Genomic DNA, 24,436 nt, shown 5'->3' on the forward strand with positions numbered 1-24,436 from the left:
GTTTGAGTGCTTCCAGAAGTGATTGTGAGGTTTCCATGGAGGTGTAGTACTTCATATTAACAGAATGCGGTTGAGGTACTAAATATACTGGATGTATGAATATACTCTGAAGTTAGTACTAGTCTTTATCTTGCTGGCCATCAGGGTCAGACGGCATGCATATACACTACACCTGGAACACTAGACACACACGTCACACACTGTTTCTTAAATGTTAATGATTCTCAAATGTTTCCAATAAGAGGCACGGTGGTGCAGTGGTCAGCACTGTCGCCTCACAGCAAGAAGCTTCCTGGTTCAAGTCCCAGCTCAGGCACTGGATCTTTCTGTGTGAGTCTGCATGTTCTCCCTGTTCCTGTGTGGGTTCTCTCTGGTACTCCAGCTTCCTCCCACAGTCCAAAGACATCAAGAGGGGACGAGGCTGATTGATACTCTAAATTGACCGTAGGTGTGAGTGTGAATGGTTGTCTGTCTCTATGTGTTGGCCCTGTGATGGACTGGTGACCTGTCCAGGGGGAACCCTGCCTCTCACCTGAAGGCTGCTGGGATAGGCTCCAGCCCCTTAACAGGATAAATTGTAGAAAATCTATGGATGGAAATGATTCAAATATATCTGCACCCTTCTACCTCAAGCACATGAAGTGTTAATAATTCATCTTCATTCTTCACAATTTTACATTTATTCTCATCCCTGCACATCACATTGTTTGCACTCCCATCCTGTTGTGAATGTGTACATATTCACCTACTTAAGAACACAATCTTTACTCTTCCTCTACTTGTCAACTCAAACTTCTTCATAGTGTCAGCAACAGATTCAGATATTAAATGGTTCATCTTTTTAAGGATCCTGTTCTTCCATTTACACTTTTTGGTTTTTTTTGTTGTTGTTGTTTTTTTACAATAAAAGTCAAGGGAGAGGTCAATTTCCAACTTCATTCATGTTGGAGTGCATGACATCACCCTGGAGATTTACAAACCACACCTCAAAAAAAAAAAGTCTAAGAATTCTTCTCGGTCCAACAGTTTGGGAGACTGAGGTGACACACACACACACACACACACACACACACACACACACACACACACACACACACACACACTGCACAACAAATCTTGTGCTTTTGGATTACCGTCAGTTTGAACTGTTGTTTTCAGTTGCTCCTTCATAACAGTAGACTGCAGTCGTAGTAGACTGGCTGAAACCTTTGTTTGTAAATGTGTTTCTAGTCTTCTACGACGAGCGTCACATCATCTACATACTTCTCTGGCTTTGGAACCATCTTAGTTCTTGTTGTTCCTGTTTTGCAAAAAAGTTAGGACCGCGTCAGCTTGAAACACCTGATGAACTGAAGTTTCCTGCTGTGTTTCTCTCTGTGTTAATGCTCACAAGCCTCTTAGATGGCGTCTATTCAAGCTGATGTCAGACCACGGCACAGACTAATCACTGGAGCCCCAGAACTAGTGGGCTCTGAGTGAATGGGTAAAAATAAATGTACTTTCCTAGCAACACTGTGCTTCTCCTTCAGCAAAAGGCTGTTTACTCATCACTGTGTGCGTGTGCATGCATGTGTGTGCGTGCGTGTGTGTGTGTGTGTGTGTGTGTGTGTGTGTGTGTGTGTGTGGTAATGGTGAGACAAGAAGCTGAAGCCCAAAAGGAGGCCTGTCGCTGGGAAAGGCCGAGAGGCTCTCTCTCCCTGAACACACCGAGCAGGGGGCTTTGAAGTTAAAACAATAGGTGTGTTCAATGGACTTTCCCCTGGTCTCCACCAGGTGGGTGGGGGTCTCACTTCAGGGGCCACTGCAAGTGTCGAACAGGTTGCGGATCCCACCCACATAGTCAATGAAATGCTATAGTGGCCTTCTTACAGTTTGCGCACTAGAATACTGATGAAGCAAATATTTCTCTTCCATCTGATCCCACGTGAAGCACTCTCACCCGATACAACCATTAGATGAAAATACGGTCTTATTATATTTTAGGCTTTAGAATGGAAAAGGGGGGCAGAACGAAAGACCACCGAGAGGGAAGCACAAAAGAGACGGGAGAGGAGCTTTGGTAATTGACCAAAACAAACAGTGTGCTCACCAGTGTAAATGTTGCTGTTTTCCAGGCTTATGACTTGAAAGCACCAGATGAAGAGGAAAGGAGGAGGAGGAGGAGGAGGAGGAGAGGGACAGGAGAGAAGAGGAGTGTGAAGAGACAGACCAGGAGGAGAGAAGAATGAGGCTAGTCATTCAGCAAATACTATCCCGTAAACTACCGCATCCACCCCTTAATGCTTGAATAGCTACAAACAATCGAGGATACTGTTTTAAAGGACCCCAAAAAAATGTAACAAAACTAGCTCACAAAGGTGTTTTTCTCCTCTCCTGCGTCACCTCTACGTGACTCCAGAATGCAGAAAGCGACGCGGATTCAGTTTGAAGTGACCGACGGCTAACAGCAGCGACTAAACCTGCCCAAAAACTTTTTAAAACTTTTGAGCGCATCGTCTTGTGTAATTCACGTCTTCTTTATCCAGCCAAATGTTCACTGACTCACACGCAAAAATAAGCCGACTAGAGCGTTTCCGGTTCTCGGAGGGTTCAAGCCAGCCTACTTTTAGCTCAAAGCAAGCTTTATTTGCGATCTCGATTTTAAATCGGCGACTTTACAGGTTCCTGCAGCGTTTAAAAGGCTGATAGCAGAAGGAATACGGACATTGTGGAGTCCCAAAGAAGTACTAAAAGAGCTCGACACTCTACTTGAGAGGCAAAATGCCTTTTTTTTAGATGTGCTGTATGTTTATACTCACACAGCAGTGAAATCCAATCAGACTCACGGAGTGTATATGACTCAGTGTAGGATTGTTTTCACCAGCAGGCGAATAATTTGTTAGAAAGACAAAGTAGAAAGTAGAAGAATGAATAAAAGTGTTCATGCATGGCTGAAACAGAACAGGAGCAGCGTTGTGACAGAGGCTCAGACAACCACCTCCAAGGACCACAGCTAAACTACAAGAAAATATGCTTCCCTGGGCCCCGGCTGAAGCTGCCATTTTCTAAGATGGAGCTGGCACAGAACCCCCCCCCCCCCCTCCCCCCACCATCACCACCATCCTGGCAACAGCCCCCCAGCAATCCTGGCTTTTAATGTCGCACTGAAAAATCTCTAACATGGAGGGTTTACCCTTCTCTCTCCCAACACGGCTCTCACTTCTCTTTCTTCTTGTGCCAAGCCCATCATGAGTGGGAGAGAGGGGAGACTGGAGAGCTTTTTGCATCACCCCCTCCTAGCGGGAGTGGGCGACGTCAGCCCTCTCCTTGGTAACAGAGAGAAGAGAAAGGGATGGGGAGATAAAGTGCAAGACGCAGGGAGGAGGCGTGCGTCTTCTTTTGATGTGGCATGGTGTTTGATGCCAGGTTGATATCTCCACTACTGAACTGGCAGAGTGCTCTCCACCCCCTTCCCCCTACTCATCTCCCCTCCTCCCCACTGTGGAGAGTAACCCCCACCCCCAACATCCACAATTGGCTGCCTAAAAGTCTGTCATGGACTACAGTCATCAAATCCTGTCACAAATGAGTTTGGATGAACTTCAGAGCTGCCTCATTCCAGCACCTTAATGAGCTGCAAAGATGCCCCACCCCCCACCCCGACCGGTTTGAAGAATCAAATCCAGTCACTGATGGCGGGTATAGGGTGGGGGTGAATCTGTCATGGGTGCGGAGCATGATGGGCATTTAATAGGGCTCCAATTAACACTGGAAGTTCCTGTTGCGCCGTGTCCTGCCACCTCCCAACACTTCCTTATTCCTTATTATCCAGCAGCTCCTGCATTTAGAATGATATTTTATTTTATTATTTCACACAAATGTGAAAAGACCTGGCACGGTGAAGTGATGGCATTTCCTATCCAAAAGGTCAACTTCCATGCGACATCATCACGTTGCGAATACAACACCACATGCGACATGCGGATGATGCAAAAACTCATATCTCAGTAAGACGTGTATCGCGTAGAATCAGGTGCTGCGGCAGCACGGGCGTGACCAGTAAAATCTTAATGCAGACAAGAGCAGATTATGGGACCCGTGTGCATGGATTGGTGGCTTCAAGGTCTCGTCCAAGTTACAGAACGCAATCTGGTCCCATCTCTCGTCACAACTGTATTTCAGGGGCGCGTGATAATATCGGGACATCGTCAGTATTGGCTGATATCAGTCTTTTTTTATTTTTTCAATACATCTGTCTAATGGCACTTCTCTTCTACGCTCATCATCTGTTGTCTGTGATGAGAAAACTCTACAGGAAATAATTTCTATGATTTATAAAATACATTTTGATCATTTACTTGAACAACAAACGCTTTGAAAATGAAGAAAAATATTTGTAACATTCCTAACGTGAACATGTTTTCGTATGTTGTTTTCACACAGATATTGGCATCAGTAAATGTGCCTTGTAACAATATCTGCCAAAAATAAATTGACGTCCTGCATCCCTACTGCATGTGTTCAGTCTGTTCACGTCATCGCACTACAAGACATCGTAAGACATGTTGAAAATGCCTCCTTGTGCAGGCCTCTGGGAATCAGCGCTAACGTTAGCCAGCTGGGCTAAGTAGCTGCAACTCTCTGATATGGAATTATTGAAAACGTTACTGGGAATATTTCATCGCACTCTCACTGTAAACTTGCCATTTGAGGTGCGATACCTAAATATTTAGTGTTGTCAAAGTCCTCACTTTGAGCGACTTGAAATGTTGACTGACGGAAAGTGTTCACACCGCAGCGTCGACTCTGATACGCACGTGAAAGGGAGCTGTGAATTATTCACACAAGATTGACTTTAATGATGGCAGCCATGAGAGTTTAAGAAGCACTACTTACTCATCATCTGGTGTTAGCTGCACAGGTTCATTAGTAAATTGTGTGTCAAAGTTTTCAAGGCCGTAGTCATCCGAGATTTGAGGTTTGAAGGGCGGCGTCACCTCTTTCTTCTCCAGCTGAGGGGAAAGCAAACACACACATACACATGTATTATGTATATCAGTCAGTGAGACAGGAGAAAAAGACTCCGATTTCTACAATTACAGGAAACAGGGACATCAATAATAACCAACAGCAACGTGTGAATGAGAGCATCTCGCCCTGCAACTTGGTTTCCTCATTGTGATAATTTAGCTCTACCAAATGAAAGTCAGAAATCTTTTCCTGTAGTTTTAGATCAATTTATATACTGAACAATTTACTGACAGAACCAAAAGGTTAAAGTCCTGAAGTACATCCACACTTCATTTTTACAATGTTGAAGTAAACGGCTGTGTGAGCAGAGTTGAAAAAAAAAAGAAAAAAAATCCTTTTTAGCGTTGTACTTTTCAATTTAAGGTTCAGGTCTCGTGGAGCCAGGATTGGGCTTGAAGGCTGATAAACATGCTTCATGTTTAGCTATCACCCACAACATGTTCCCTCCAGTAAAACATGAAATACACACACAAACATTTTTCTCCATACGACATTCTAAACATCCTTTAAATTTGCAATTAAACAGTGTCATTATAGTGCTTCTTGTAATACAGTTGAAGGCATCCCAATCAAGGTCATAACAGCTCAAGATCACACACAAATACATTTCTATGTAGGTTTATTTAAAGAACGCCTCGCACTTTTTTTCCTCGCTTTTAACAATTTCAAATGACACATTGTGTCAACAGAGTTCATCGCATGAATGAGTTTGATCTGATCCCGCAGGTGGTCCCTCAATGTGGTCACATTCATCTCCGCGCAGTTTAGGTTCAGATCACCCAGGATGTGTGCCCTAAATCTCTTATTGCATCGTCAAAGCTGCTCACAAAATGGCGGCGAAGCTTCGTTCAGGAATGATTAGCTCAGAGTTGTGTCTGGCAACAATGGCAGTCAAATTGCCTCTGAAGATGTGACAGTGGCGACATTGAGACAGATGGATGTGCTTTTGTGCTACTACAGTAGCAGATACTACAGTAGCAGATACTACAATAGCAGATACTACAGTCATACACACTGAAGTGGCACGCTTGTAGGGAGAGAAGTTCAACTACTGCAAGAAAACTGTTGTTGAGTTAATGTTTACCATAAAGATGGTAGATGAGATGGTCCTCATATGAAGGGCTTCATCGTTGAAGAGGATACTAAGTAAGGAGGAAGGAGCGGAGGAATGGAGAAAGGAACAGAAGAAGGAAGGAAGGAATGTATAAATAATGGAGGAAGGAATAAATGGTGAAAGAAAGGATGCAACAGAGGAAGGAGGGAGCGAATGAATGGAGAAAGGAACAAATGAAGGAAGGAACGAATGATAGAAGGAGGGAAGCAACAAAGGAGTGAAGGAGGGAGCAAATGAAAAAGGGAGGAAGAAATGAAGCAGCAAAGGACACAAATGAAGGAAGGAGTGAATAAATGAAGAAAGGAAGCAATGAGGGAAGTAGGGAGCGAATGACTGGAGGAAGGAATGGGGGAACTAACTCACTCACTTATTCACTCACTCCTTCTGTGAACAGAGAGCTATGGATTGGATGAACAGTTTGATTCTAAAACTTAGACTGCTTTCTTTATCCTCCCTGAAGAAGACTTACTGCTTGCTTGTTTGTTTCCTGCGCGTGTGTGTTTAGTTCCCTCATAGTTCCCCCCTGGTTCGCCTGTTGGTTTTTGCAACATCTTCTAGGCTTCATTAGTGATAGTGGTTCAAAGTTCTTTGTGAGCGTCGCCTCAAAAAACACTGACTTTCCTCCCTCTGTCAAATTGGCCTACCTTCCCCCAATCTCTCTCTCTCTCTCTTTGCTAATTTCTTTTTTCAGCGCCAACCTACACTCCTCCATCAGCTTCACCCCCTCACATCCTGTCTCCATCTTTCTCCTCACCGTTTGTCTCAGTCTTACTCATTGTCAATTCTTTTATCTTTTCACATCCCTCTCCTCTCTCCTCCTACTTTCCCCATTCTCTCTGATGTGTTGTTGGGCAGGCTCAAGCTCTGTGTGGTGGTAATGAAGCACACTAAAGGCCAGGAATGAACCCTGTACCGCTCTCTCTCTCTCTGTGTCTCCCAATCTGAAAAACGCATGCACGCACACACATGTACACACGCACACACACACACACACACAGGTTGTGTGATCTCAGAACCCCTGAATCGCCTCTATAGCCCTGGCGCTTGCTCACCTCTTTCATGTATCCCCTGGCCTCAGGGGCAGTTCCTGTGTGTGTTTGCGTGTGCGTGTGTGCGCATGCGTGCGTATTCCAGAGACATCCTTGGGACAGGACTGGATGATGAGACAGGGAGCTAGTGATGCGTTCAGAGACAAACTAAAGTCAACAGATGTGACGCAATTCGTCATACACTTCAACACATCCACGAGTGGCCCATCACTTGAGCTCTCTCGCTGTCTCTCCAACTGTCCTCCGCCGTGGCATGAAAGCACATCTTCATAAGAACAAGGATATTTACACTAGAGAGGACAAGTGCTTTCACTTCACTCATGGTTTGAATTGTGCAAATGAAATGACATGTTCTCTTTACCAAGAGAAAAATAGTTACGATTGATTAACTGAAGTTCTCTCAGTGAGGAACAAGCTTACAAGTTTTAATATTCGCTGCACTATCATAAAAACAATAGGGGAAAAGCCTGTTTGGAAGCATCACTGTCACATTATAAAAAAAATCTCCATTTACTTGACTTTGAGAGCTTTAGTTTTCTTACATTAGTTTACAGTCGTAACCAGAGTTGTACTTTGTTTTTAGGTAAAATTACAGTGTCATTTCAATGAAGCCCAGTAAAAAGCGCGACTTGGAACAGGAGTTACAAAGTAGAAATTGCCGTTGACTCTTTATGCAACACATCAAAATGTGTTCTTTGTACTGGAACTGTTTATTGCAATGTCCTATTAAATAATATTCCAGTAGACGTTCAGACAGGATAAAAAACAAGAAAACCGTTTTGTAGGTGATCCAAACCACTTCAATGGAGGTTAGACTCAAGGTGAGTAATGTCAGCAATGATCTCTCATCGCATCAGAAAACTACGTGTAACGAAGGTATGGTGATTTAGTGCAGTGAGTCTGACAATCACTACATATTTACTACAAGAAGGTTTTCACTGTCTGGCATAAAAGTCTGAAAGTCTGAGTCTATATTCCCCGATGGAACCGGAGTGGTGTCCGTGGCGTATTACATTAGCAGACAATCCTACCTTGCATTTCATTCAATAGTGAAAACTGGAGACCGTTGCTGACCGACAACCGATTCAAAATTGGTGAATGGCTCTGCTACGCCCTCTGGCTTCAAAATGATTATTTTAGAAAATAAAAAGCAAGACTACAAATCTTCAAGTCTGACCAATATGATGAGACACATGAAGGTTCAATCTTCAGTAACCATAAAAAAGTACACTTCTATGCAGATGACACCAAAATCTATCTTTTAATGATCCTTGAAAAAATACGCAAGCAAATGTTGCAATGATATGCAATACAAGGTCGAAAGCAAACGTTTCAGGCTTGTAGATTTGAAGTTATTTAAACACGACTCAATCTCCGTGATTAATTATTAGAGCAAAACGAGGCAGTAGTAAACCAGTCACATGACAGTCTTGTACTGGTAAATGTTGAGGACCACACAGAAACATTTTAAGTTTGCGACCACTGTGGTAAACAATGTCATGGAGGTTGTCTTTCTCTATTTGTTTATCTGCCCGTCAACAGCATTATTCAGAAACTACCAGAGACATGTAAGTGAAATTATAGAGAAAATGAAGAGAACAAAAAAAAAAAAAGCATTGTGTATTGTGTACAAAAGGTATTTTTGGAAATGACCTTAACCCTCTTTTTGACAACTCAGTATCTCTTCTCCAGGAGATGATGTCATCCAAACTTGCCTCTTCCTTCTTCACTGCCCACTTACACACACCTCTTAATTCTACTTTTACCTGGTGGCTGTAAAACACACCTACCTCTACACCTTATGTTTATCTGGGTGAACATTCACAGTTCTCTCTTCTTCACCTCCGACAGCATTCACTGATGTCTCTATGCTTACTTGTGCCCTGACTCATTTATTCTTCTCCTCAACCAGAGTTTCAAGACTTCCATCACCCTCTCTTCTGAGTTCCTGTGGGTTTAAGTTTCACATGTGTACAGAGCTGTCACCAGCTTCCCAAGAACTTGAACTTTACTTGCTCGATCTTATCCTCCACAAACTTTACCACCATGGTAGAAGTGGGGAGACCAATTTATTTGGCTGGCTTGGCTGATTATGTTCCATCATGAGCTCATCTTGGGTTCTAGCAATCAGGTTTGTGCCACCAGTGAATTGGATTTTCCAGATGGCTCGTCCTCTGATGACTTTCCAGTGTATTTCTAAAGACTGACTTCCACTTTCCTCATGATCTGCAAAATCAGGCAATATTGGACCCCTCTCTCAAAATGAACAACAACAAAAAACACTTGTCTTGGACTTGCACTGCACCACAACCATTATCATTCAGCTTCTTGACAATCCAGAAGAAAACTTCTATAGGATGCCAAGCTGTGAGAGGAGTCCACAGGGCATCACGGACGACAGAAGTTTGACATCTTTCCCCTGTCAATGCTAACGTGCCAAATCTCATTTTCATTTCAGTTATGTTTCTCGTCCTGATTCATGTCCACACCGTGCAAAAACGGTAGATGGGTATTTGGTCTCCGGTCAAAATTTGATCTCAGTGTCAACAAAAAGTGACTCACAATAGTATATTGCAGTTCCACCACCTCCAAATGATCAATTTCTTTTCAGCTCTCATCAACTTGACACTTCTCTGGCAATGAGGAACTGTGCATTTGGAGAGGGAATAAAAGAGGACGGCAGGTAAATGATATTCAAATATGTCATCTCTTCAGAGAGAGAAAACTCAGCGCTCCCTCAGGAACTGTCTGATGAATATTAAAATGTGGTAACAACAGTCGCAGTGTGCCAGGCCTGTCAGGTCTGGAGACAGGTTTCTAGTTTGAGGGCAGAGAGCGTCGCTTCTCCACCTCTCAAAGCTTTGTCAACTTGTTTTCCCTCAGCGCTACATGGGAGCTTTGTCGCTGGGCTCAGGAATCTCTCTTGTCTTTGATATCTTTCCCTCGTTTGCCTTTGGTGTGTACTTCAGAGGCACTATGGCAGCACTCATTAACACACAGAAAACTGTTTTCATCCTCTATGCTCCTATATACTATCTGCTACCCTAAATAATTGTCCCATGAGGGACACTGCAACAATGAGGACACTGAAAGGGCTTTAATTCATCTTAAATTAGCATTTGCACTAATTTATGATTAAAAAAGGCATATTAATGGTGCTTTAATAGTATAATGTTAAACTGAAAACAAATCTGTGTAGAACTTTTCACTGGGGAAAAGCTATGCATTGTGATATGTTGCGGTTCCCACTGCTGCATTTCTCTCTCTCGACAGAACTGGATTACGTAAACTTTTTGAACGCTATCAGAACATGAGAGAGTTGAAACTGTCATGGTATTTAATCAGTAGCTTAAGCCATCTAAAACTCAATATGATGCTATATGTGTTGCTCAGAGGGCAGCACGGTGGTACAGTGGTTAGCACTGTTGCCTCACAGCAAGAAGGTTCCGGGTTCGAGTTCTGGCTCAACATCTACTGAGGACGAGGCTGATTGATACTCTAAATTGACTGTAGGTGTGGCTGTGAGTGTGAATGGTTGTCTGTCTCTATGTGTTGGCCCTGTGATGGACTGGTGACCTGTCCAGGGTGAACCCCGCCTCTCGCCCGAAAGCCGCTGGGATAGGCTCCAGCCCCCCCCCCCCCCCCCGTGACCCTTAACAGAATAAATGGATGGAAAATACCGATGATGTCATTTTGTGATAAATAACAATCGGATGTCAACTGCAACTTGATTAGTTGGCGGAGGCATAAAACCATGAAGCAGTGATTCAAGTATGATTATTTTTCTTTATCCTACAGCTTTATCAAATTTTTACCTGGAGCAGAATAAACAGGAATACAGCTAATACATATTAGCTACTTCCAGCATGATTAACTCTACTTCATTTGTCAAACATAGACTTGGCACTAATCGTCGACATGCTGGTATATATATATATTTATTTTAAAATATCCACTAACAGCTCCAGGCATCTTGATCCCTCACTTTCCTTTTACCAGACACTGTAGAAACATCCAGTGAAGCAACCAAGCTATTCAGGTGTTTAACTGATGAATGAGTTCCAGTCGTATGGCACCGTTTCATCTTAATGGCAATCAAAGCAAATTGCAGCTCCTTCAACCATTCACACACCCGTTCACACACACCTTCATTATGACAGAGGCTGCCAAGCAAAGTGCCAACTGGGTAGCCCCTCCTCTTCCAAGGCACCCAGCAGCAGCGGCAGATGTGGTTGCTGCCTGCCGCTCCACCAACAAACGCACAGTAGATGATCAGATCCTTCACGCTGCACCGCTTCTACACGCTCACACTGATCTCAAATTATTTGGTGCGTCTGAACCTCGCCATCATTAACCCAGCTGCACACACACAGTGCTAATGCACATTCTGTGAAAGTGTGTGTGCATATGTGTGATTAGGAATTCACTTTTATTTGCCTTGTTGCTCTCTAGAGACGAGGCGCTTCAATGCACCCAGCAGTAGTCTGCAACCAATCTGGCTAACCACATCTATTTTTTAACACAGGCGCATAAGGGGCTCCACCTCACTCATGTCTGCTGAACTCATAAATAGGAGGGTGTGTTCTCTGTGTTGTTTTACCTCTTGATGTATACAGTAGACACCTCCCGTCATGTCTGACAAAGGCAAATCAGAATTGGTAATGACAGCTGTGTCCTGTTCTCACAGCTAAGTGACATTAAATGTGGGAGTGCAGAATTTACTCTGTGTTTGTTGTTGTGACATGAGTTTTAAGTGAGCTGACAGGTTGTAGAGTCAAAGCTGCGATCAGCTGACAGCAGCTGTCTGTCGGGAGGCAGCGTGCAGCCTGATCCAGTGATGAACTGTAGGCTGAATGAAGCATGTTGAAGTATCAACAGCCATCGCTTCATCAGCTGGAAGTGTGTCTTTATGGTCTCTAAGTGAAGATCACAGTCGATTGCAACATTATTCTACTGTCTTTTATCAAGTGGGTAGACAAAAGCTCTAGAATGGGAATAAATGCAAATTAAAGTTTAACATTTGACACAACAGATACAGAAGTGGTGGGCTTTAAATCGAGTACTGACATGAACTCTGGGGGATTTCTGTATTTTAAATGTTGTGCAAGTGTTTTTCAATTTCAGATGTGTAGAGGTTAAACACAATTCAATGTAATATTAGGACTTTTTCAAACCTTAAACAGATGACTGTGAATGAAATTAAGCCTTTGTTGGTAATAACAGCTTCAAGACGCCTCCTCTATGGAGAAACTAGTTGCATGCATTGCTCAGGCATTATTTTGGCCCATTCTTCCACACAAACAGTCTTCAAGTCTTGAAGGTTCCTTGGGCCTTGTCTATGAACTCGGATCTTTAGTTTTTTTCCATTGATTTTTCTCTTGGATTCAGGTCAGGTGACTGGCTGGGCCGTTCTAGCAGCTTTATTTTCTTTCTCTGAAACTGAGTGAAAGTTTCTTTGGCTGTGTTTTTGACATCATTGTCTTGTTGAAATGTCCACCCTGATTTCATCTTCATCATCCTGTTAGATGGCAGCAGATTTTTATCAAGAATGTCTCGGTACATTTCTCCACTCATCCTTCCTTCAATTATATGAGGTTTGCCAGTGCCGCATGCTGAAAAACAGCCCCACACCATGATGTCCTCACCTCCAAACTTTGGGGTGATATGCAGTGCAATTTGACCTCCTAACATGCTGTGTATCATGGCATCCAAAGAATTCACCATCGGTCTCATCTGACCAGACTATATTCTCCCAGTATTCCACAAGCTTGTCTAAATGTTGCTCAGCAAACTCTAAATGAGCTTCAATGTGCTTCTTCTTCAGCTATGGAGTCTTGCGTGGTGAGCATGCATACAGGCCATGGCTGCTGAGTGAGTCCCAGTTGTTATCTTTGAAACAATTGTACCTGCTAATTCCAGGTCTTTCTGAAGCTCTCAACTCGTGGTCCTTGACTCTTGGACAACTCTTCTGATAATTCTTTAAACTCCACTGTCAGAAATCCTGTGAGGATCACCTGGTCACGGCCGGTTAACGGTGAAATTATGCTTTTTCCACTTGCAGATTGAGGCCCTAACAGTGCTCACTGGAACATTCAGAAGTTAAGAAATCCTTCTGCAACCGGTGCCATCAGTACTTAGGAATTACTGATAGTTTTCAGCAGGTGTCTTGGCTTTTTGTGCCTTTTTGCACCGCCATTTCTTCATGTGTTCAATACTTTTTCCATGTGTCATTCCATTTTTTAACACATAACTTAACTTACGGACATTTAAGGTTTGATTTCTTTGCATGCGTGGGTTGCACGGGTTGTTATTGACATTTGGTGAACATTTCATGTCAGTAGCACCTTTAGAAATGTATGCGTGTTCGATAGCTATTTTACCTGCTGTATATCACCTCCATGCTAGCAAAAAAAAAAAAAAAAAAAATTTAAACTCAAAGAAGAATTGCAGAAATTAATGAATTTATACTCCCTTTCTTGGACTGCAGTTGGTTTCAAAGTTGTTCATTTCATCAGGCTTCAACTAAGCACTTAGGGCCCAGTGAAGCAGGACCGACCCCCCCCGATCTGTACACTAGAGTCTCCTGAGAGGTGACAAGTGTGCATTGCCCATGCTCTTGCAGTGCTGCATCATCAGGCTTTTATCTGGACAATTCTTTGTGCCCCACCTAAAGGAGTTTGTTTTTCCAAGCCCATGCAAGGTATTGACAACCCCCTTTTCTTAATGCACCAGTGCCAAGAAAGCCCAGGTGTGATTTGGAATGATGACACAAGTCAATAAACTGGACATTTGGGGAACAAATGTGTCGGGGCATTGTACGGTTTGCCCAGTGTGAGGCCCTTAAATAAACTTGAGAGCAGAACAAAAATGATGAAATTTGCTCTATGACACATTTTCAGAGACAGGCAGCTCCCTATTCCAATCACACAGGGTTCTCCTTCTCCTCCTCTTCATGTGATTGATTGTTACAGAGTGATCAATATAGTTTTTTTCCCCAAAGCACATTCAAAATCAAGACCGCAATCATGGAACCCTATAAAATCAATGATAACTTCCAAATCCAGTTAGTTGGTTTTTTTTTTTTGTGAAACTTATACTTGAGATATTTTAAAACTTCCTCAGCCCTTGCACATTCACCGTTGAAACCATTCACTGTTCATGTGTTGCAAGATGGTAGAGCATTACCTATGTCAAGCAGGGTAAGGAAGGTTAGGAAATGAGCAAAATAAATGAACTTGGTACCCGGTTGGGAGCGCGATCCGAGACCAGGTTAATGCTGTCCAGCTCACACACAGACACATCAGTTACACCAAAAGGGTAACATATTCAATACAGCATGTAACACCAGATACTGAAATCAAGGCAGAGTAATTGGAAAATAACTGCACCACCAAACACTTAATCATAATGTTTTGGAGGTAAAAGCCTCGAGGACAAAGAATTAAAGCATTGTAAAGCTCTGACATTTATGAACACCATATCAAAAAGGATGACTTAAGAAGGCCATCATTGATGCGGCTGACTAGGTTCTGTTACACTAAAGATTTCTTCATGGAGAAGAAAATTTGGGTTTAATTATATTTTTAAATTACTCATTCATATATGAACAGATTAAATAAAGTTGAGTTGAACTTTAACTAAGTTTTCTCTGGGTACTCTCACAGTCCAAAGACATCAAGAGGGAACGAGGCTGATTGATACTCTAAATTGACCGTAGGTGTGACTGTGAGTGTGAATGGTTGTCTGTCTCTATGTGACTGTGAGTGTGAATGGTTGTCTGTCTCTATGTGACTGTGAGTGTGAATGATTGTCTGTCTCTATGTGTTGGCCCGGTGATGGACTGGTGACCTATCCAGGATGAACCCTGCCTCACACCCATAGCTGCTGGGATAGGCTCCAGCCCCCCGCGACCCTTAACAGGAATAAGAGGAAGAAAATGGATGGATGGATGGATGGATGGATGGATGAACTTTAACTACCAACGTCCTTTTTAAAGGATAGCTGGGGCACTGGAAGGCTTGTATAATCAGACGTCCCTCCATGTTGCTGTGCCAGCACAGGAGAAACATCTTACTTAACCCCAAATCATTCCGCTGCAGTAGAACAACGCCCACACTTGTTTGTATTTCTGTAAGACAATCACAGTCTTTGGGGGGACCACGCTAAACCCAGATTATAATGACAATGCCCTTGCAAAGCACATCAGGTGTAATCACACTCTGGAAACATAGATCATACCAGCAACACTGGTCCCATAAACCAGACTAAGGCCTGGGGAACAAAAGTTAGAAAAAAATGATATTGTCAGAAAAGTGATATTCTCTACAAATGTCACATGTTTCAAGTCCCCCAGCATATCAACTCTTACCTGCTCCCAGTCTATACTGCGGAAAAATGTGTGTGACTTGATATCTGTGAAGCCTGTTTGGACCTGGCAACCAAGACGCTCCTTCGGATCCTGTTGGGAGCAAAACAGCTTGTCAGAAATGTCAATGTGAGACACTGGACTTCATGGCAGTGTGAGATAGTGTTTTCTCTGCTGATAGTAATCATGTTGCCTCACATGTTTCATCATGTACTGTATATACGGTATGTGTGTATACAGGCCCCACTAAATGCTAAACGTGGTCTTTTCATCACCACAATTATGGTGATGACTTACAGCGGGAAAACAGTGTGAGCAGAAACGCCATCACGCATCAGAGCTGTGCTTACACACACTCACACACACACAGGCACACGCGCGCACACACACGCACACACACACAAATCAACCCCTTTCATAAATGCTAGAACTAGAGGCTGACGTACACGTATACAAATCATGTAGTTGCTGTACTTTATAACAGACAAAGAAAATTATGTATTTATCATTTTTTTGAGGCTATTTTCAGTAAACTCTCCATCTTTAATTATGGTCACTTCTTTGTCATGTAATAACTCTTTACCAATTTGTCTTTCATCTCTCCACACCGTGACCAATTAGGAATGTGAGTGTGTGTCAAAAATTCAGAACAAAATCATCAAAAATAACAATGAAATAATGTTCAAATGTAAAGAAAACTATATTTCTCAATGTCCATATTAGTTATGTGCAAATGCAGCACAGACTGTCACTCGTGTGTTGGACTGCAGAGCCGCTCACAAAATTGCAGATAAACTCACCTTATTTGGACACTGTACCATCGCCTCTCAAAGATGGAAGGATATTATGATATTTTTAAAATTATTTATGAACTTTAGTTAAATCAGAACTGTTTCAATGTAAAATTGTTTGTTATTCCAATTTAAAATTAAATAAGTGATTCCCCATTTTGCAGAGGACTCCCTGATAGCGCCTTACCACTCCAGACTTCAGAAAGTCAAGAAAAATCCATATTTGGGTCTCTATTGAGTGTTTCTGGCGGCAAGATGGTGTGTGTGGGATTAAGGCAAAATAAACTACTGTGAGTGTGTCCCTGTTGAAGAGGAAAACACCACCCAGAGCAAAGGCATGACTCATTAATGTGTTTTTAAAAGTTTCTCAGAGCTCTTTGACAGAAATGACACACACACACACACACACACACACACACACACACACACACACACACACACACACACACACACACACAAAATCAATCCTATGGGTTTGAGCCCTTTTCTCCATCCCAGTGAATATCATGCATTTATCTAATTTTGACATTGATGAAATAAATGGCTGCCTGCAGAGGAACATTTTCTAAGTAGCATCAGTGCAGCTGCAAGTGGTGGTGACTCCGGAGGTAGAGTGGCTGTCCAGAAATTGAATAGTCGTTACATGTTTGAACCCCTATAAATATGTTGACGTGTCCTTGAACAAGGAGAGCGCTGCTGCGTTCAACTGCTTTTGTTAAATAAGGAAAAGATATGTCGGGCACAGCTGGATATAAAGCAACTTGTTTTCAGTAGAATTTCATTTGTTCCTCTGAAATATACTTTTCGCTCTCACTCTCAAGTTCTAAAATCTGCTATCACCTCATTTAACGTGAATCAGTAGGTACTTCACCGAAGTATATTACATGACCTTACTCCAGTAAGAATACAAATACTTGTCAGTATTTTTTCGATTTCACCTTGAACAGATTCTAAAACCCAATTTTAAAGGAACATCTACTGGCTGTATTTTCTAATTTCATAGAGAGTAAGAGCCTGGTGCAGTGACTTCCTGTAACCATAGCTTTCCTTCACTTGAATGTGTTGACACATTTTTCTTCTCTCAGTCTGTTTGTAGATCATTACGTTCAAGATACTCTCTCAATTTCAAGAAAAATGATTCCTTTTGTGTTACATTCCTGAGATCGTTCCTCAAAAGAGGATTTGATTTTAGAGCTCTAACCACCACATTCACCTGAGCCAAATGGAAGAGGCCTTCCTTGGCTGTCCACAACAGCTCTTGTCTTTGGCTGCGATCCCACACATGCTGATTTGACTGAGCAGCAGAGCACGCATGGAGGGGGGGTTGCTTGGGAGTGGACGACTCTCACCTTGTTTAGAAAGCCCTTGAGCACGCTGGCAGCTTTCACCGAAAGAGACCTTGGGATGCGAATGGGCTTCTCAAGAATAACTGTTGGCAAAAAAAGAGGACAGCAACAAAAGGAGAGAGAAAAAGAAAAGGACAATAGTGAGTGGGGAGCAGGATGATTCACAGTCCAACCTGCCTGTGGGTGACCACGTCTGCTGCGTGGGAGTCAAAGGAAGGGAGGAGGTGCAGAGGACACGATTCTGTTCTCTCTCTTACTTTTGATGGTACATACACAGCCTTGAGACTCTCGCAGCGCAGCAATGTCATACAAGCGTGAAAAAACAAATGCTAAGAAATTGTTTTTCCCTCACATCCTGAAGCCACTGGTAAACAGCTTAGCGCTTCATGTTAATGTAGCATTTATCCCAAAACATAGGTTCCCGGTAAAAATCTATTGATCCAACAGCTTGTCATTGGTGATAAGACTCTAATGTTGACCCAGTTAAAGTCACAAACTAGTTCAGCTATTAATTTAAAACAAAAGCCTTTGGTAAGAACATTTTTCAGGACGTGACACCTAAACGAGTATGGTCATTCATAATGCCATCTAATAATATCAAAGACATGTTTGTGGGCAGCAGAGGCCATATCTAAAACACAAGTTTGATCGGCTGCATTGTTGGTTCTTTCAATTCCTCATGCAGCACTGTAACACTGACTTACACAAAAGGTCTAAAGACAGTGGTGTCAGTGTTATTCCTCCCAGGGTGTGTTAATCCGACATAAAGTTGCGCATTTTTAAACGTAATAATCACAAAGCAAAGTAAGATACAATATAGATTCATATTTGATAAAATAAATCAAACGATTAGCAGCAGTTAAGAGATTTTCTTCCTCCCTCCAGTAGAGTTCTATGTTTGCCAGTCTCGGGGAGTCTGTCTGACTGCATCTCTGAGGTTGGCATGTGGAGTACTGATACTCAAAGCAGGACCTGGCACAGGGTCTAGCTAGGGTGGCATATGGCTGGGTGGCTCATATAGTGAAGGGACTGGTTTCCGTTTTGCAGGCGTTTCTCCAGCAACCTGCTGTTCTAGCGACAAGGCGGCCAGGAGGATGGTACTGGTGGCAGATGCTAGCCACGGTGCCACACTATGTTACCGACAGTCACAGCATAGACATAATGCGTCACACACTGCTACTGCAGTATGGAGGAATTTCCGACATAGAAAACAGTGTGGTGGGGTGTGTGAGGGTGGGAGGGAGGAGGCGGTGAGAGTGTGTGTGCTATAAAAGGCTACCATATGGCTCAAGGAAACCCAAAAGTAAAAAGAAACCCTTATTCAAGAGGTCTTTGCCCTTTTTATCCCATGTTTTCAATTGGAATGAAAATGGTGTCACCTGCATAATGCAGCAAACCATTCGCTGAATTCTTACAAAAGTGCTGTGATGTTCTGCCAGATTCTCCACAGTTCAGAGGGTTGAAGAGCAGCAAAACTAGTACATCATTGGATGAATTAACCCATTTCTTGTTCATGCATACAGGAAGAGCTTCAGAACAACTTTTAAAATAAACTTTTTCTGTTTTTTAACTAGCAAAACACCAGTTGACTGATTTTGAGCTCGCTATGAAAAGGTTTCGGTAAAGGTACATTTTCTAAGCCTACTGAATATAGCATCGTATAATCTGTCCAGCAGTGGATTGAGACACTGTGGGAACTATAACTAATTGCCATTTGAGGAAAATAAAATTAGCTTTGTTTGATATTCTCCCATTTTAATGATTCATCCCATAGCCATCTAAGCCTGGATTTGCACAGAAATAATCCTTTACAGCTTGGAGCCGATTGATATTCCATTCCATCAAATCTGTGTCATACACACTCCAACTATCAGTCATGACTCATCAAGGGTTAAATGAACATGTTTTTCTTTAAGTGGCATCAAACAGCCTGCTATTTGTTGAATAACCACTGAGAATTTGCTAGAGTCTGGCTGGGTGTGAAAGATACAACACAATGGGAAATATGTCAGTTGTGAATTGTCGATTCAGAACTCAATGTCCTGAGAGGTGTAGCCACATAACTGGTAAACGTTTGATTACACTTGACTATACTGCTCCTCCTTTCACATTTACATAATTGTGTTTGTGTGTTCTTGTACTTGCTACATAGTGAGGATCGGAACCTTTTTTGAAGCAACAGAGTGAGGCCATTTTTTTGGAAAGTGAGGACTTTTTGGCTGGTCCCTGAATTTTAAGGGTTGTTTGAAGGTCAACATGTGGTTTTAGGTTTAGAATCAGGTTAAATTTAGGCTTGAGGAGTCAAGGAATGCATTATAGCAATGAAGTACAAGTATGCATGAATGTGTGTGCTGAATATTACACCCAGTCCAACCCTGGGGGTGAGTTTGGATTTAACAACAGAAATATAGAGGTAACAAAATACTATACAATATATTGTTTCTAACTGTAATTTAGTAGATTTTTTTTAAAGATACTGGTAATATTTACTCTTTAGATTTGAAATCAGGCTTATTCCATTAGCTTAGATGCAGAAGTCACAGAAATGGTCTGCCTAAACATGCAGAGAAGGGGGTAAAACTTTGATGAGGGAAGAAAGCGCAAGCGGTCTGGTGAGGTAGTATTTCTGTTTCTGAGCTCTAGTCACAAGCAGTGACACTCCTGCTGAAGTCCTTTGTGAAATAATAAGGTGTCAAACATTTATCTAATTCATACAGTGGAGACTGCATTAGCAGGACAACGACAGTGAAGATGTCATACACTATTAGTCAGGAGTAAGCCGTATAGTGAATGTGGAACCATAGAAGCACCTCCTCAGAATCAACTGCTATCGCCACACTGTCTGGTACTTTTCCGGTAGTGCTGACTCAACCGTGAGACAAAAATAGAACAGTGACAACAGAACCGTGGTCTCTGCACACACGCATCTCAGTAATTAGAGATTCATTTTGGACAGTGACGACATTGCAGACATTGTTGGATTCCCTGGAGCTCACCTTGAAAGAGGTACTCCTCTGTGTTCATGTCAGGATTGTCTGTGATGATGTCAAAGGGTGACCTCCCAGCCATCATCTCAAACATCAGCACGCCGAGGGCCCACCAGTCCACACTGAAACCTTAGCAAGGTGGAAGGGGTGGGAGGGCAAAGAAGATATAAATTCAGGCGGATTTGGTATGAGAAGGAAGGCAGAATCTTCCTTATGTGAGCTCATCCCTCTGGACTCACCATAGTCCTCTCCTCTGAGGATCTCTGGCGCAATGTAGTTGGGTGTTCCGCAGAACGTGCTGGTGGTGTCGCCTGGTCGGATTCCCTCCTTAGTACAAGAAGAAGAAAGGAGGGCAACAGTGACTGAAGAGGTGAACAAGTCAATGCTATGAAAAAAAGAATGAATAAATGAAGAGAAAGAGCGCGAGTAGTGGAAATAACACAGACAGATAATTCATTGGTATCCCTACTCAATACAGATCTGCTGCATTATTAGTCATCTTCTACCAGCTCTACACATGGCCTACTGAATGAAATTGGTCCCTTACTTTACACATGCCATAGTCTGTGAGCTTGATGTGTCCCTCATGGTCCAAGAGAACATTGTCCAGCTTCAGATCACGGTAAATGATGCCTTTCTCATGCAGGAAGTTCAGGGCGATACAAATTTCAGCAGCATAAAATCTGTTTGGAGGAAGAATCGGTGAAATCTGAACTCTATGCCAAAAACTGAAAGGAAAATAAATAATAAATTAAAAAAAAATACAGATGAATCTAACTTTTACTTTGGCTATTCAATGAACTTTCCCTCTCACGTAATGTATTCGTACTGTCCTTCACTTGACGAAGGGAGTGTAGAGACAAAAAACAGAAAACTGAGGCAGCAAGGCAACCTGACTATAATTTCATGAACAGTGTCTTTCCCCAGAAACTTCTTGCCTGCTGCACACTTTCAAACTCTAATAGCCTGGTTTGTAATGTAGCTGTTTGTTTCAAAATTTGGACAAGATAAAATGACATAATTTAGGAAGACATTAGGCTTGAAATATGTATACACATAGTAGTAATCCAGCGGAATTGCCGGGTAATACGTGCTTGACTTAGTTCAACCGCTAATTTGCCGTTACACTGACAAATGCACAAACAAACAAATAAAAACCTTACACTGCATATTAAATGTATACAATATAAGATAGAAAAGTGTAGGAATGCATCGCAACTTCTCACCCTAACAATCTTTCACAAACGATCAGATATAAATCAGGTACAAATCCCTATTACAAAGTGAATATGAGAGTAGGTTTTCACCATATTTTAAGGCTAATTTTCAGTAAACTGAGCAATACTGGCTGTGTCTGTGCCTGCAACACTGCAGAGAAAAGAGTCATGTAGGGAGTCTGCCGAGGACGTCGTGATTTCAGCTGGGCTGGTTCTTGCCCTGTCTGTCCGTGTCAAATTTTACCCACGAACCGAAAGGCCAATTTGCATAAAACTACGAGCAGGGGAAAATATATATATTTTTGTCCCTGTAATCAGCAAAAAATAAAAATTTAAAAAAAACAAATATACAATAGAACTGTTTTTGAGGTTAGAATGGGACTTTTTTTTAAGAACTGTGGTGGAAATAGAGGCCCCGTTATGAGTAAAAGTGATGAACAGTGTAGTACAACACTGTTTGGGATTGTGGTTGAGGCAGATGCCATTTCCTTAAAACATATGAGAGGTTGGCTTCTTGTAGGATGGCCGCACATAAGATGTGTGTGTTGTTGTTTTTTTTTTTTGGAGACTTAACGAATAAAACGCGCACAAAAAAAGCCCTAGGGCTTATTTCTATGATCCTCTATTACAAAAGACAATGGCTGACAGAATTTGAATATGAAAATGTCAGGTAAGAATGATAACTTTTAAACACAAACATCAAAACAACAGACAGGTTTAAAGCAATGAACTATTGAACAAACATAAATCTTCCCTCAGCTGAACTAGCTTATATAAATGCTGTAGCTGTACATATTTCCCCAAAACACCATTCAAAATTTTCCAGACTGCTTCTAGTATTGAGAGAGTGGTACTTTTTTCTTTTTTTTCAGATTAAAATAGTTTGCAAGGTAGGGAGGTGCAGAGTTTCACATAATTTTGTAAAAAAAACACATTATACTTCACATAGGAATACAGTTTTAAAGCCTCTCCTGGTATCAGGGCAGTGTCGTGTAATGCTCTATTCATTCGAGCATTGTATTTATTTTACTACCTGCAGAAGAACTCCGAAAATTTTAAAAAAGTCCGGATTTATATCTACTGGCATACCATTGCCATATCTAGTAATCAAACCAGTGAAAAACCAAAGTGTGCAATACATGTGCGGCATATTCAGTTCTTTCTAACTGATCACTGAGCGGAAAACAGGACCGTGTTAAGTTGATATGAATGTTACATAAATCAAATTATAATCATCATACTGAACATATTTATACAAGACAGTTTGTGCTTGTCTCCTGTGAACTGATTTGATGCACTCACTGTGTGTCTTTCATGAGTCAGTAGCATGTTTCTTCAGCGTGTGTAGGTAGTGTGTACTCTGTCACTGGGAGATAAGCTTTCATTAAGACTGACGAGCCTTCTGCCTGTCTGCCTGCTACAAATCCCTGATTGTCAAACACTGAGGGAAGGACTGTTTGACAGAGAAATCACAGATCCCACATCGCTCCCCCACGTTTTTACTGTGACAGCCTTGATTGTACACAGTTGCTTCATTGCTGGCAACCAGACTGAAAGAAGTCACGTCCTATCAGCAGCACCACCTATCGCCCACAGCCCGCCTCCCCCATGGCGCGGGGGAATGCGGCAAGGCTCTCTAAAAGCGCTTCTCATGAATATGTACAATCATTATGAGTGATTAACATGCTGCTTTGCATATGTACAGCCACTGTCTCCAGAATACAGATTGCAGGGGCCGATAGGGGCCCAACAGTGCCTCTCTAAATTACCCAGCCTTTGATCCAGCATTTATCAGAGGCACAGTTGGAGTGCCCTGCAAGTAGAAAGGCACAATGAATTATGGGTGCTCATTATATTTTTCAGAGGTGTAAAAGAAAAAGCACGGCGTTGGGTTTTTGTCAGCGTTGCGCCTCCATGAAGAGTTCCTAAAGCGCCGTGTGTGTGTGTGTGTGCGTGTGCGCATGTGCTTGTGTGTGTGTGTGTGTGTGTGTGTGTGTGTGTGTGTGTGTGCGTGTGTGTGTGCATGTCTGTGTTTGTAAGGACTACTTACGGAAGTACACGATTGATAAACAATTTAGATAAAGTACAAGAAAAAGTAAATCCTCAATCGAGCACACACATTCCTCCTGTCCAGAACCACACAACAGGATGCTTTTATTAAACTGTTGGAAGCAACAGTACTGAACAAATACACATCAGCTTCTTAATCTTTTACCTATTTATCCAGAGTTAGTTAAACTCCATTCTGAGCGATCTGATCACAAGTGTTAAGCCTTAATACCAGGTGTGCACACACTGGACTGAGATCTGATCCCTGAAATCACACTCAGAGGGGGTCTGTGCCACATGTGGCCACTTTCTTTCAGTAGTTGGAACACAAATGCATCCTGACTGCATCCTGGGCCTCACCGAAGAGCGGCCCCATCAGCTGAGTCCTTTGTTTAAGTTGAAATACTACGTCTGAGTGTGCTAAAGGCAACGTATTATTACATCTGATCGCGTGAAAAGCTCGTAGAGAGTAAACGTCTCTCAACCATCAGCTGGTCTCTCCCTCTCC

The 24,436-nt window shown here is 42.3% G+C and overlaps 1 protein-coding gene across 5 annotated transcripts in view; it reads right to left on the minus strand.

Annotated features, from left to right (window-relative positions):
* Window positions 1–24,436, minus strand: part of prkcz (protein kinase C, zeta) — a 114,981-nt gene that overhangs the window by 5,416 nt on the left and 85,129 nt on the right. For all 5 annotated transcript variants that reach the window (XR_015117882.1, XR_015117884.1, XR_015117883.1 and 2 more), the window contains 6 exons: window positions 21,210–21,345; window positions 20,902–20,989; window positions 20,672–20,791; window positions 17,679–17,758; window positions 15,542–15,631; window positions 4,876–4,991 (listed from right to left, as the gene is read on the minus strand). Coding sequence is in view for 2 of the 5 variants with exons in the window: in XM_086213936.1 (XP_086070062.1) it covers window positions 4,876–4,991; window positions 15,542–15,631; window positions 17,679–17,758; window positions 20,672–20,791; window positions 20,902–20,989; window positions 21,210–21,345 (630 nt within the window). In the remaining 3 variants the exon portion in view is untranslated. The remainder of the gene's footprint in view (window positions 1–4,875; window positions 4,992–15,541; window positions 15,632–17,678; window positions 17,759–20,671; window positions 20,792–20,901; window positions 20,990–21,209; window positions 21,346–24,436) is intronic.

Source organism: Aulostomus chinensis, chromosome 9 (assembly GCF_037954235.1).
Source record: "Aulostomus chinensis isolate RoL2024-O1b breed Wild chromosome 9, RoL_Achi_v1.0, whole genome shotgun sequence".
NCBI classification, from domain to species: domain Eukaryota; kingdom Metazoa; phylum Chordata; class Actinopteri; order Syngnathiformes; family Aulostomidae; genus Aulostomus; species Aulostomus chinensis.